We start from the raw sequence: 15,495 nt of genomic DNA, 5'->3' as shown, positions 1-15,495 counted from the left end.
TAAAGGTGCACTGCTCCCATGCATGAGGAATGTCTGGATCCCCGTGAAATTCCAGCACTCATTTCTTCTGTGTCCTGCACCTCCCCATATTGCCCTGCAAGGTTTCTGTGTTGGCTGAACTTTAAGAAGTCATTCACTAGGCCTCATCTGGACCCCAACATCCCCCTGCAGGTGCCTAGGGTGGGATATTCAGGAGCACGTTACATACTTGGAAAAAGTGCTGCTCTGGTGCCCACAGAGGATCACAGGTGGGGCTGAGATGGTTCTGGCTCATTAATATATATCTAAGATGTTATTTGTGTATGCATTCAGCCCAACACATTTCACTAGATTCAAAGACCAATGACACACTGTGTCTGACCTCCAGGTATTCACAATCCAGTGTAGTAAGACAAAAACAACCAAGTGAAACCAAGTTTTCCTCAATACCACTGTTCTAAGTCCTATCCTTCAATTTTCTTTTGGGAAGTTATAGATGTCATAGGAATTAAAATTAGAAGCATACACAGCAGATTGTTAGAAAAAATACAATTTGCTATGGATTATGAAAGAGGAGACTACTCTACTGTTACCTGTTCAATAATGGTAGAGAAAAGGCAACATCATGGGAGAAGAGAAAGCACAAATGTAGGGAGGAGAACAGAGAGAGAGAGAGAGGAGGGAAAGAATACAAATCATGAGATAAACTAGCCAAAACAAACTCAAAGTAGGCTGGCATGTCAAAGGCTATATAAATTAAATTAGAATATTGATTTATGTACAGTAGCACAGTTTTCAGAATGATTCCTTAACAGCACTGGTAATGATTTACAACACTTGCCTTTTTCTAATCACACAACTAAGACCAGATAAGTACAGTAGAAGTCAAAGGCAGAGAGATGTCAAGCAGAGAACAACTACACGTACTTGACAAAGTATATCCAGTTAACTATGGGACACATGCTGTTGTTTACCCTTTTGGATGTGGTTTATCTCATGCACCAATTGGTGCAGAGGCAGCTTTGCAGGATAATTTGCATAATGTATAGGAGATCTCTTGTTCATCTTTGCAGGATAAACTACGAGGAATAGAGTGAAATGTTCTATATTTGAGGAATATTGATCCATTGACTTAGAAATCAATGTTGTTCCTCATTTGAATAACTGAGATCATGAGCATATCTTATCCATTTCTGTATCACTGTGTTCACAACACATAGCACCAGCATCATAGTAATTACCAAGATTCACTTTCACTGAGGAGGCTATCCCATCTCCCTCTCCAGGCTACTTGACTGTTAACATCTTATTATCCTTGGGACTATGAACTCCCACAATCTGAGACTATTGCTTCCTCAATAACGTAATACACCTGTGTTAGTCTCCTAGAGATCCTGTAACAAATGTCCACACTGGAGGAGCTTAAAACAACGTAAGGCAATTTCCTGTTTGGAGACAGGCCCAAAATCAATGTCTATCAGCAATTCTGGTTCCTTCTGGAGAGCTCTGATGGATAATCCACTGCACCATTCTCTCCATGCATGTGGGGAATGTCAGTATCACAGGAATGCCAATATGTAGATGCATCATTGCTACATCTGACTCCTTCATCCCATGGTACACTTCCCTGTGACTGTGGCTGTCCAGATTTCCCTCTCCTCATAGGAAATCCTTTCATGGAAATACCACTCACCATCTCCCTATATGACTTCATCTTAGATTTATTGTATTTGCAAAGACACTATTTCCAAATAAGATCCCATACATAGGCACTAGGGGTCTGCACATGAACAAACAGTAAGGGGGGCACAATTCAACCCATTTGAAAATATATCTCTTGGGGCCGGCGCTGTAGCTCACTTGGTTAATCCTCCACCTGTGGCGCCAGCATCCTATATGGGTGCTGGGTTCTGGTCCCGGTTGCTCCTCTTCCAATCCAGCTCTCTGCTGTGGGCTGGGAAGGTAGTGGAGGATGGTCCAAGTGCTTGGGTCCCTGCACCCACATGGGAGACCAGGAAGAAGCACTTGGCTCCTGGCTTTGGATCGGTGTAGCTCTGGCCATAGCGGCCATTTGGGGGGTGAACCAACAGAAGGAAGACCTTTCTCTCTGTCTCTCTCTCTCACTAACTCTATCTGTCAAATAAAAAAAGGAAAATAGATCTCTAGCTTTTAGTTACTCAAATATTTTATCACTGAAGGCACAGATGAGTAGGCCTTGCTCTTCAGAAAGTCAATGGCAAGAGGAATTGAAGATAGGTGTATTAATTGCACAAGGTTTGAATTCCATGCATGTATTTTCTTTATGTACTTTTATATGAACTTTAAAAAAAGACCTTGCACTTCACTGAGACAACAAAGGTTATGGGTCAAGAGCAGACGTAAGAACCTCTGGTACAGTTCTCTACTTAACATTTGAGAGGGACACACAGATAGGGACAGGGAGTCTCCAGCTCATGCTTCCCACTACAACTGCCTACAGCCTAACCTGTAATCCTGAAACCCAAGCAAGTGCTCCCATGTGGGTGACATGAACCCCATTATTACATCCTAGTGTTTTCATTAGCAGGAAGGTATAGTCGGGTGCTGCATCCAGTAATACATCATGGTTGCTCAGTTGTGAGACACAGATATCTTAAACTGTGACTCTAATGCCAGTATAAACACCACCTCTGGAGATTCTTGTATTGTTACAGAAGCAGCAGAGTCCTTCAGTGATTCATCAAAAATTTTATTTCCAGCAAGCAAATAAACAGTTGACCACAGCTAAACATCAATCCTGGTGAAGTATCTCACTTATTAAATTTGATAACATTGCAGTGCATTGTAGTTTCATAGTTTGTCAGGCAAACTTCTATGTGGCTTATGATGGGCAAACTCAAAAAAATAGAACAGAAAAACAAATTCTAAACAACATTGCCCCTCATGAAGTTTTCATACTCTTATAGGAAAGAGGGACACAAGTTAGTGACAGTACTCTGCTTTCACCCAGTCCACTCTTAGCTATGGAAAGCAAGGAATTCATATTCAATTTGCTGCTTCTTTCCAATAACTCCTTTCCTACTGTTACTCAGCAGCGTTCATTTGCTGCTAAATTGATGCTCTGCCCTATAGTGGATTCAGGGTCCCATGTGAACCCAGCAGTATCTGAACTGGTTGCACCAGAAAAGATAAACATATACTATTTTTCATGACAACTAAATTGATATTTTCAGTGGAATCAGGCCCTTTACTGCCTTTATAAATAAACACAAACAAGGAATAAAGATGCATTATTATTATAGCACCATTTAGATTGGGGTGATAGAATATGCTCTCCATTTAAAACACCCCTGACTACTTTCCACTACATCAACATTGACTGCATCATGGTTTCTAGGCACATATCCATCAGGGCGAATCAGAGAATCCAAGGTAAAAAAGAAACTCTTAGCTATCACCCCTTTTTTTCCACGTACATTGCTAATGCAGACCTGCAGAGAGAAAGGACGGAAATTATTAAAATCATCCCACACTGCAACCTTTCTGCCTCTCCTCACTGTGCCTCTATCCTTCAAGTCTATCCCCACCAGGATTCCCAACCTGTCTGGCACCATGTCAACACCAGGGATGCTCTGTAAACACACCTGGGACCAGAACTCACTTCCTAACAGCCAATTCAGAATCTCTGGGGAGAGCACCCTGGTCTGCAGTGTGACCACTCACTGTGTGCATTAACCATCATTCCATGGATTCCTCACTTCCTTTTCAACTCTACTACCAACATTTTACTCAGCTCTTATGAGTAAGGTGAGGTGCTACAACACACTGCATTCACCCTTTCACAACAATATGCTTGCACATAGTTGGGATTTCATAATTTTTTCTTACTGCTTTATAATAGTGGTCTAATATCATATGAACTACACAATATAGATTATTAATTGCATATGAGGTATACATTATTCTCTTAATTTTTGGAAGTCCTTAATTTTCTTTATCTTCATTGGTATTTACTGAAATATTATTTACATTTTAAAAATTTTATTAAAATAAAAAGAACTGATTTCATGTATTTCATGGGTACAATTCTAAGAAGATAAGTCCTTAATTTTCAAAAGGAACATAAGCTCATTTTTAACAAAGAATAGAATTTATAGATATCCCAGCACACACATTAGAGAGCAGGGAAGGAAATCATCACCAAAGGAAAGACTGAGAATAAGGAAGGTCAAGTCCACATCCTAATAAATTACCTGTTCCACATGCTTACAGTTCACAGGCTTCGCTGAGTGTGCCTTGATGTTTGAGGTGCCTGGTTGCAGGGAATACTCAACTTCTAACCAGTCTCCCTTATAAGGCACAAAACCTAAAAGACCATGGAGAACTTCAGTTACATTACCACTTCTCTGGAGTCATGTTCAGTCATTTTAATTCACCAGTTTTGTCAGTGCTCTAACATTACTCAGAAGCTTGTGTTCTACACAGAGATCATTTTGTAGATGTCTGAATAAACACCTTTTAAATCTTTGAGTTGCAAGCAAAGTTATCATGTTCTACAGCCTGATTGTGAAGTACTGATTTAGTAAATTTCGACAGGCAAAAAAGGGAAGAATGGAACATCACAATTCAGTTCATAGCCAAATTCTGGGAGCAACCTGGCATATATTAAACAACTGGTCACATTCCCAACTCTTCCCAGAGAGGCAAACAGAAAGGTGAGATCACAGGCCTGATACTGGCTTCCTCTATTACAGAACTTGCCACTGTCACTCAGTTTGCAACCATGATCAAATTACTAATCCTCTTAGTGTCTCAGTTTCACTGTTTATAAAATGAGAAGTGCACTAATAGTCTTGACAACATACAGTTACTGTGACAATAAAACATTGAAAGTACAATACGGAAATAATGCTTTCCACAGGTAAACACCAAAGGAATCTTGACTGCTAGGTATTATAGCAGTGGCATCAGGGAATATTCCCATGAAATGAATGAATAAATATCTCAGGTTATTGGTCAGGTGATGAATTCTTTCACACCTTACATTGTACACATGTAGTTTTTTTTTTTAAAGATTTATTTATTTATTTATTTATTTATTTATTTAAGAGGTAGAGTTACAGAGCCAGAGAGAGAGGTCTTCCATCTGCTGCTTCACTTCCCAAATGGCCACAACACCCAAAGCTGGGCTGATCTGAAGCCAGGCGACAGGAGATTTTTCCAGGTCTCCCATGTAGGTGCAGGGGCCCAAGCACTTGGGCCATCTTCTACTGCTGTCCAGGCCATAACAGAGAGCTGGATCAGAAGTGGGGCAGCCGGGACTCGAACTGGCACCCATATGGGGTACTTGAGCTGCAAGCAGAGGCTTAACCTACCACACTGCAGCATGGAAACCCCTACAAGTGCAATTTCAGAAGAAATTTTAAACTAAGACAAATGTTTGTCACAGCATAGCAACAGTACCTGCAAGGCTAAGAAGGAAGTAGAAATATCAAACATCACTGATGTGTGTGTAAATTGGAACACCCATACCAAAATCAACAAAGTTAAGTGTATATTGATACTGTGACCCCAGGCTCATGAAATATTGTGCTCTCTCCTTCTTAATCAACATAAGTTTCTTTGGTATGGCTTTACAAAATATACATGGGCTTATACATGCACAGTTGCACACCTGTGGCTATAAGCAAGTTAAGATTCAATTATTTCCAGATCTGGTTCAAGTTAACATATCTAAAGCTCAGTTCCCCCTTTTATTCTCATTCACCATATCATACACACAGAGCTGCATCCTTACCAAGGCTCAAAACAAATACACTGCAATTATATATTTTCTCTTTCTTTTAACAAGAAAACTCCAATTCATCAGCCAGCACTTTGGTCTGTAACCTCCATTGCTCCATCACCTCTGGACAGGATTTTTATTTTTAGAGATTAGTTTATTTATTTAAAAGGCAGAAATAAAGAGAAGAAGAGAGAGAGGGAGGGTGAGGGAGAGGAAGGGGAAGGAAAGAGGGAGGGAGGGGGAAGAGAGAGACAGAGAGAGACAGAGAGAGAGAGAGAATGAGAATCTCCCATAAGCTGACTCACTCTTCAAATGGCTACAATGCCAGGGCTGCCAGGCTGAAGTTAGGAGTCAGGAGTTTCTTCAGGATCTCCCACATGGGTACAGGGACCCAAGGACTTGGGCCATCTTCCACTGCTTTCCCAAGTGCATTAGCAGGAAGCTGGATCAGAAGTGGAGCAACCAGGACTTGATCTGGCGCCCATATGGGATGCCAGCACTACAGGTAGAGGCTTAATCGTCAATGCCACAGTGCTGGCCCCCTAGTTAAGATTTTACAGTGTACTGCTGACAACTTTCTTGAGCCTACCCTTGTCCCCCAAGTAGAAATAGTGAAAACTCTGAAAACAAAACTCAGTCATTAACCCTAGTTTGACATCCAAGAGGCTGGGTTCCTGGGCTGAGCTAATCTCCCCTTCTGTATCTCAGATTCACGACAGCTGCATCATTCTGACCAAACACCAACAAAATAAAGTGTTAAGTAGAATCCAATGCTTAAAATATATCTGCCAATTACAAGAATTCAAAAATAAGTACCCCAAATACTCACAACGCAAGTTGCAGCACTCTCTCAAAACTTTTCTTTTGAAGTATCTGTATTGCTTAAAAATATTTTCCTTCTTTACCTGTGTGTTTTTTTTTATTAATTAGTAACTAAAAACTTGAATGTATGAAAGACATATCTAGGTGTTTACTGACTGCTTTCACACATAGCAAATGATTACAAAAGCTATTATAAATACTACCTAATCAAACTCATATTGTATATTATTTTCACTTCCAAATATCCCCTTCAACTCTTCAGAAGCCATTGACTAAAGCCATGTATGCTCTATAAGTTTTTCTAGTGCTAAGATCATATCGAAAAGTTGCATTTTTGAAAAGTGGAATCATACCTTCAGAAACAATGTCTAGGGAGAATTTAATTTTTTCTTTCAGATAGACAACACGCTTCTTTACCACCCTAACATAATCAATCAAAATTCCAGTTTCCAGTTCTGATGGTCCAGCGCCACGAATATCACCAGAGATATCCACCACCTGTAAGATAGACATTTTCTTCCAACATGGCAAAAAGTTGAAAATGGAATTTGATATGATTAAAAGACTGACGTTCAAGAATTATATTATAAATTATAAATGTTACACAGCAAAAATTGATCATAGTTGTGAAATGATGAGCTGAAAATAATGCTTGAGCTTTGTGTATTTAAATACTTGAATCAAAGTTAGTTTCTTAGACAAAGTTAACATTCTCATCACATGAGGTTCAGTGATAAATCGCATACTGTTCTTATGTTCTAGAAATTTGACATCAAATAAGAGGAAACAGAAAAATACCTACTTCTAGTATGTTGCGAGAAAATAAAAAAATACTTGTTTTTGCAAATTCTCAACACAAAGTAAACTTCAGATTCAGAGAAAACTGTGGCAGCAAATGAAAAAAAGAGTTTTGGGTTCACTTGCAAAATAAGAGAGCATTCCTGTTCAATGACAGTAGGGACAGGAGCCCAGGAGTCAGAGAGGAAAAATGCACACAAACTAGGGGAATAGGCAGGTAAACCATGTCATTTAAGATACAGAAGCAGGGAACTGAACCAGGAAATAAGTGTTGGAAAAATCTTTTGAAATAGGAAGCAGAGAAAAAAAGAGAACTCAAATTATGGTGTATTCAATCTCTGATACAGAGGTATACAAAATGTTTTTCTTATTGGAAGCTCAATAATTTGTACTTAAAATTTCTTAACTACACAAATAATACATGATAATTGTGTAAGAAGTACAAAAAGCAAGGAAATTCCTCATAATCCTTAAGTCCATTAACTAAGCACAACTACTGATTCCCCTTCAGTATTTTATGCACAAATATTTACCATACAATTACCATTGTTAACTGTAGCATATAAGAACTAGAAAACCAGATGAAGAATATTCAATTTAAAATAAATAAGTCACAAGAAATATTCTAAAAGAAAATCCTATAGCTTTGGGGTTGAGGCTTCAACTATGACTCTATATCCTCTGTGAGGGTCACATTCAAGTGGATGGAATAATTGAGGACAGCAGGGTGTAAGTGCACTGGAATAAGAGACTCTCCAAACTGAATCTTACTTGGAAGGATTTCAGCTCCTCAGGAAGTTCACTCTCTTCCGCATTGGCCAAGCCTCCCTGCCCACTTATCAGCGAGTCACTGTCTGTCCGATCAGAACTGTAGCAGAGAGACTCATCCATCATGCTATAATCACCCGAGTCACTTTCCATGAGAATCTGCTGATTTTCCAAACTGCTGTCATCTATGAGACAGGTCAACAAGATCACATCACTTATGTTCAGCTGCAAAGACACAGTACAAAAAAGTCCTTCCCTGACCATTTCGTTCTCTAGACCCTTTATGTGTCAAAAGATTGAATACAGCAATAGCAGCCTAATAGGGCTACCTAGTAATTTGCATATGTATGTCACTTTTCAGCTCCGTGAGTGCCATCCAGAAGATAGCTGTCATCACCACAGATGCATATGAATTCTTTAACAGTTCTGTTATTACTATAATGTACCTTACGATCTTTATGACATAGAAAGGAACTGCATCTCAGGTCTCTTTCTCACCTCTTCAGACAGAGCACTGACATACATCTGGAGATTTATCACTGACTCCAAACTGCACCCCATTATTTTGCTGTTGTGTATAAGCGAAGCTGAGAAACAACATTTTCGGTTTTGATTCCTGCAATCAGCCAGCCAAAGCAGTCTGCCGATCCCCTAAGGTACCCGATATATCACTCCTCCATCTAGCTGCAAAAACTCGGCAGTTGGAGAGACAAAATGAAATTCACGCACAACTGGGGGAGTTTCTCTGCTGGACACATAAAAGAAATCACCTGCAGGAGGCACGCGGGGAGGCAGGGGCTCTGCACCCCAGGACCTTGCATGTTCGCCTCTGTTCACATCGCAAGAACGTATAATGGTGGCTTGTTGCTGTCGGGCATACTTTTCTAGCTATGGTGCATTTGGGACACCGCAGGCTCACACAGACACATATGGGATAATAAGCACACACAATCAGGCACACACCAAAGATGGGCTCTGAACACCGTCAGCGGCTCCAGCACCCAGGACGCTGACCAGTATTGAGAGATATGAATAAGGGAAGTTCCTTGCAGGGCCCAATCGAACACCCAGAGAGGTACCTTGCAAGTAAATTGGTTGCCGCTCGGCAGTTTCCTGGCTCTTGCCGCGGAAGAACGTCATCACCCGTCTGAGCAGCCTGAGCATGATCTTGTTCGCAACAGCACAAAGCTGACGAACACGAGGCCTCCTCTCTCGTACAGGTCACAGCGGCTCTCGGGGACCCACTAAATGCTCCTTTTCTTAGCCTCTGAGGTCGAGACCCAGGCACCAAACTTCAACGTCTAAAATGGCGCCCGTCACACTTCAAAGATCACGTGACCACGCCGGCAGTTCTTGTGCTGCTCTCGCCGGCTGCCGTCACCGCGAGGCTTTGTGAAACCCACCACCTGACCCAAGGCAGCCAATGGGGCTGCCGCACAAACGCCAGTGGGCTCTGGAGCCAATAGGAGTCAGGGACACGAAAGTTTGTGACTATGCCCATCCAGAGTGGTGGTGCCTTTTTGAAAACATCGGGAACATTGGTTGGGGGCAGGGTGTGTGATCCTGTCGGGGAAGGTTGCCGATCTTCCGGCGCATTTCCTGTTTGGACCGGATCTATGTCTTAGGAGTGTGTCCCCTCCCACCCCTTCCGCCCCACCAGCCCCCGCAGCTGCCATATTGAGAACGAAAAGTCTAGCACTTCCCCTTGTATTCTTGGTGTTCACCATAATAATCGTTCCCTGTGTGGGTTGTCACTGAGAGCTGTGAAGGGTACGTTCTGAGGTCTTGTGTGCATGTGAAGTTATAGGAATGTTAAATATTGTCTTTTATCTATTTACTTATTTATTACCCATAAAACTTTTATTTAAGGTATGCAAACTTCACACATTTCATATATACAAATTTAGGAACATAGTGATTTTTCCCACCCTACCCTCCCCCCCACCAGCACTCCCACCTTTTTTCCTCCTCTCTCTCCTAATCCCATTCTTTTTTACTAAGATATATTTTCAATTAACCCTATACTAAGTAGAGAGTTCAACAAATAGTATGAAAAAAAACTGTTCCTTAACAGTTGAGACAAGGACTTTTCATAGTCATTGCATCTCAAAGTATCAATGTCAGTTCTATAGGTTACCTTTTAGGTGCTCTATTAGTTACCAGAGATCAGGGAGACATATGGCATTTGTCCTTTGGGGTCTGCCTTATTTCACTAAGTATAATGTTTTCCAGTTGCATCCATTTTGTTGTGAACGTCTTTTATCCTAGTGCTCTCTTGTTGGAAGCACTCAATAATTTAACGTAGAATTGCTTCATAACTACTGCCATCATTTATGCATCATTACCATACAGTTCGCACAAATGACTCTGCTAAGCATGTTGATATTTCATCAGCAGAGTTTTTGTTCAGTACTGACCCTGAGGCAGACACCAGTCTTGGTGTTTGGGCCAAAACAATGTTCGCCATAGGAAGCTAACATACTAGAAGAGGAATTGGGAGACAATAAATCCAATAGGAAATAAATACAGGGGCCAGCGCTGTGGAATAGCGGTTAAAGCCCCAGCCTGCAGCGCCCACATCCCATATGGGCTCCGGCTCAAGTCTCAGCTGCTCCAGTCCTGATCCAGCACTCTGCTATGGCCTGTGAAAGCAGTAGAAGATGGCCCAAGTCCTTGGGCCCCTTCTCCCATGCGAGAGACCCGGAAGAAGCTCCTGGCTCCTAATCATCGCAGCTCTGGCCATTGTGGCCATTTGAGGAGTGAACCAGTGGATGGAAGATGTCTTTCTCTCTCTCTCTCTCTAACTCTCGCTCTCAAAGAAATAAAAAAATTTTTTTTAAAAAGTGCAATAAATGCATGCCATAGGGGAGGTAAAGTACTCACCCCAAACCTGCACAGTCCAGGGCCCATGAAGGAGCTGAGTGACTCTGGGTCTGAAGTGTAGGTCCCATCACCAGCAGCACCTTTGGGCTGCAGTTCCCTGTGCCTTTCAGAGCAATGTGCTCAAGAAGGAACTAACAGGAGGAGGCCCACCTGAGTCCATGCTTCCTGTACCTGGGCAGCAGGGGCTCAGTGGGCTCCTGACACCTCAGGGCTGGGTGTCTTCAGGTCTAGCAGGGTGATGGAGAAGTACAGGTGCTGAAAGGCAGCAGGTCACTGTCTTCCTCAGGATGTGGGGGGAAGCCTTTTATCCAGGTCTCATTAGCTCCATGGGTGCCTAGTAAGGTTTACAGATGCAGGCCCTGGAGCCCGAGTGTCCCACTGTTAGTGCATGGGTCCTTGAGTGCTCATACTGCTTGTATAAAACAAGGCCCAAGAGAAATCCTATCATGTTATGTGTTACTGGTTCCTTTTATGCATTTCTACATAACTTGCACAATTCAACACTGTAACAATCTCACTGTCAGTGCTGTGTGTTTTTCTGGGGGGGATGGGTGATTCTCTAACTGACTTTGAAAAGCAGATAGTATCCACGGACATAACAAGTAGCTGAAATTTACACACCAGGTTGACTTCAAACCTGCGATTTAACTAAGGGGCCTTAAGCCTGGCCCACATTGGTGGAGAATGACACCTGGCCTGGCACACCTTCTCATGCCTTGAGTAAGTACTGGGCCTACAGCCAACCTCAGCCACTCATGCACTGGCCACACAGAGGTAACTGCAGGGACATCAGTTCAAAGCTCTCTCTCACTCTCACCCTAAGGAGAGGACACCCCCATCTTGCTCCCTCTGCCTGTGTAGATTGAAGGCAGCTGCTTTCCACTGTCCCTGAGCAGTGAAAGAAGCACTGAATGCTGCCCCAACAAGGAAATTTCAGGACTCACTTGCTCAGTGACCTGCTCCTCCCAAACTTTTCAGCAGGGTTGCTTTGTTGGTTGTCCTGTAAGGAGTGGCTTTATCAGGCCTCACCTGGACCCCAGGTCCTCCTTCAAAAGCCTAATGTGGGGCAGCGGGTACACTTGATATGCTTGGAGCAAATGCAGCTTCTGGCACCCATGGGGAGGCGGAGGTGGGGCTGAGATGGCTCTGGTTGGTAAATGTATGTTAAATATTATTTGTGTATGCATCAAGCCTAATGCACTCATTTCATTACATTCAAAGACCAAAGATACTATGTTTCTGGCCTCCAGGTATTCACAATCCAGTGGAGGTAAGAGATAAAAACAACCAATAGGAACCAGGGTCTGATCAATACAATCCTTCTAAATCAAACCCCACAATTTGCTTTTGGGAAATCGTGGGAGTCACAAAAGTTAATATTGGGAGAATATCGAACAGAATCTTGGAAGAAATGAGATTTGACCTGGATTGTGAAATAGAAGAGATATATTGCTCACTAAATAAAGGTGGAGGAAGGGAGACATCTTGGGAAGAGAGAAAGCAGAAGACTAAAGAGGAGAACAGAAAGGGAAGTCAGAGGGAATCCAGATCTTGAGATAAACATGAAACAAGACACTCAAACTGAGACAGGAATTGTGGCATAGCAGGTAAAGCCACTGTCTATGATGCCAACATCCTATGTATGTGACCGTTCCTAGGGAGTCCAAACAGACTGCATGCTCAGCCTTCTGCCTCTCTGCTGAGCTGCCCGCCTGGCCTGCTCAGGTGTATTCTCTCCACTCAGCCATATAACCTCTCTCTCCCCCAGCCTGAGCAACTGGGCGCTTTCTTTGTCCCTTCTGTCCTGACAGATGCCCTGTCCTCAATAAAGCCTTATCACTCCACTCTCTGTCTCATGCCTGAATTCTTTCTTGCGTGAAGACAAGAGCACATGAGCTTCCAGGGCCTTCCTCCTGGTGACAGGATGACCCCTATATCCTTCAGGCTAGGGGACACCCCCAGAACCCAGCACCCCCATGGGCATGCAGCTCAGTGGCTGTCTGTTCCCTCTGTGTGTGGTCTGATGGCGCCAGCAGCTTGGGGGAGGCAGCCAGGGCGGGGCTGCCTTTGTTGAGGGAGCCAAGTGTGCCCTGGCAGCTGGGCATGGGTGGACAGTGGATACTTGAGCTGAGCTTGGGGGTGGGGGGCCTGGGGTCCCCTTGGGGCAGCTGCCTCAGTCTTCCCCATCTTCAGGATGCCCATGACCATCACCCTGAGGCTGCAGGGGGAGGCAGAGGCTCCTGGTGGGAGACAGCCTGGGGTCAGGAGGAGCTGCGCTGTGGGGACTTCTACTCACACCCCTCCCCCTCCCCAGGCCTTGCTGTGCCCATCCTTGTGCATGAGGGAATGCCTTCGTTCACAAGTGGGATGGAGAGCTGCTCGAGCATGTCCAGCTTGCGGGTGCAGTCCTCTCCCCCCCCCCCCCCGCCACTTCTCCTGGCCACAGGCCAGTGACTAGCAAGGAATTTACCCGCAGTCCATAGGTGTCGCTAATGAGCTTCGTCTGGGGACCTGGATAGGCAGGGTCAGAGGGCGGCTTTGGGCACTGCCACCTGCCTCTGTGCAAAGGGTGGGCCATACTGACTTCCGGGGCAGGAGGAAGAGGAAGGGCGTGTCCATTGTCTCACAGTGAGCAGGCAGGTCCAGCTAGTCTGTGGGATAGAAGATGGTGGGTTCAACTCCTGGAGTGCAACGACGGTCTGTGCTGAGTCGTCCCAGGCAAGCAGCAGGAGATGAGCAGGGGACAGCACTGCCTGGTGCCACCTAGGGGGAGGAGGACTCCCTCAGAGACCCTGCTACTCAAAAGCACCTGCAAGTGCAGGCACACACCAATCCCACTGCCCAGTTCTGTTCTGGGCCACACAGGACCAGCACTGTCCTCTGCTCCCAGGAGAGAGCAGCACTGGGAACACCTGATGGGGCACAGCGAAGACAGAGGATGGGTCTGGAGACTCCTCTGTGCACACGGGGAGAAACTGAGGCACCCCTGGGGATGGGACTGATGGTGGGACTGAAGGGTCAAGGGCAGGGACAGGACAGGAGTTGGAGTGGCCTGGGTGACGGGCTGGGCCTCAGTTTCCCCACTGGAGCAGACCCTCATCTCAGGAACCCCCAGCTTGGCTGGCAAATGTGCCTCCGGCCCCCACCAGCAGCCCAAGTGCGGTTTGTTTACCCTGAGCCCTGATGCAGGCATTTTCCACTGCAGCAGCCGCGGCTCCCCTGCCCTTGTTTCCAGGTCTCAGCCCCTCCCGAGGTCCCAGCGTGGAGGGGAGGATGGGCAGGGGGCAGTCATCACTCAGAAGACTAGGTGCCTGCAGGTCTCTCCCTGCCCACCTCCACTTCCCTCCATTGCTCAGACGCTCTCATCTCCTTCCGTCCATCCAGTATGTCTGTCTCTGTCCCTGCCTTGCAGTGTCCACAGCTCTCTTGTTACAACACTTGATTTCCTTTATTTATAAAGGCAGACAGACACACAGAGGGAGGGATGTCTCCCACCCGCGGTGGGATAGTTGCAGAGCTGTGAGGAAGTCACAGAAGGTTATGAAAGAAAGAATTTTGTGGATACAGACGGGAACAATCTGCCAATCTGAACCCTACTCCGGAGGGCCCGCAAGCCTGCATGGGGCCCTCTCCCCAACACCACTGGGACCTCAACCAGCTTCAACCCACTGGAGCTCTCAGCCCCACCCAGCATAACAGCCCCGCCCCCATCTGCACTGAGCCCTGCCCACCTGGCCACCAAGGGTTTGAGGCCACAGGAGACTGGGGCAGTCCTAGAAGGCTTCCTAGAGGAGGGGTGGCCATTCCCTCAGGCCAGAACACAGTTCTGGTACCAAGCTGGTACCAGACGCAGCAGGTAGCCAGGTGGCTGAGAGCAGTTGAGGCCCCAAAAGCCGGGTATGGGGCTCAGGCGCATGCGCTTGCCCATGATGAAAAGCAGGGCCCAGTTGGTGGTGCGCGCCTGCAGCGCCAGCGGCCGCGGGCACAGGCATGCTGGCCAGTTAGAAGCGGATGGTGACCAAGCTCTGGAAGTCACTGATGCTTCCATGTGGTTCACGTTGAACCAGGACGTCCACGCCCTGGCCTCTGCGGGCACCGCAGGAGCCATGACCTGGGCTATCACCTGCCGGGCCCCTCCCTGCTGGCAGAAGCCTCACTGGCTGCCGGGGCCCCGCCCCCTGAGCTCTGTGTTGGGGGAGGGGGGCATCCCCACTCCTGGCCACATCCAGGCCCTCCCTGTGTTGGGAGCAGGGGAGGGCAGCCCAGGCCAGCCCCAGTTCCAGTGCCCAGGATGACCCCTCAATGCACCCTGACCTCCACCCCACCAGACACTAGGTGGCCTCTTAGAGCTGGGGAAGTCCTTTCTGGAGCTGCCATGTCCCTGAGCCAGGACAGTCCCAGAACCTTACCCATTCTGAGTCCCTTCCCCGCTGCATCTGACCAGACACCGGCTGACTCACTTTCCCAGTAGTAGAGTTTGT

At 45.5% G+C, this 15,495-nt stretch overlaps 1 protein-coding gene across 1 annotated transcript; it reads right to left on the bottom strand.

Annotated features, from left to right (window-relative positions):
• Positions 1 to 2,719: 2,719 nt before the first annotated feature.
• On the bottom strand, positions 2,720 to 9,567 carry LOC103351985 (cancer/testis antigen 55). Its single transcript, XM_008273241.4, has 5 exons — positions 9,211 to 9,567; positions 8,135 to 8,316; positions 6,919 to 7,063; positions 4,212 to 4,324; positions 2,720 to 3,449 (listed from the first exon to the last, which is right to left on the bottom strand). The coding sequence occupies exons 1-5, from the start codon at positions 9,293 to 9,295 to the stop codon at positions 3,267 to 3,269; spliced, it is 708 nt and encodes a 235-aa protein (XP_008271463.1). The 5' UTR covers positions 9,296 to 9,567; the 3' UTR covers positions 2,720 to 3,266.
• Positions 9,568 to 15,495: the final 5,928 nt, after the last annotated feature.

Source organism: Oryctolagus cuniculus, chromosome X, assembly GCF_051225735.1.
Source record: "Oryctolagus cuniculus isolate XC-2025 breed Fujian yellow rabbit chromosome X, ASM5122573v1, whole genome shotgun sequence".
Taxonomy (NCBI): Eukaryota; Metazoa; Chordata; class Mammalia; order Lagomorpha; family Leporidae; genus Oryctolagus; species Oryctolagus cuniculus.
The sequence above is the reverse complement of the archived record's forward strand: the minus strand, read 5'-3'. Positions and strand labels throughout refer to the sequence as shown.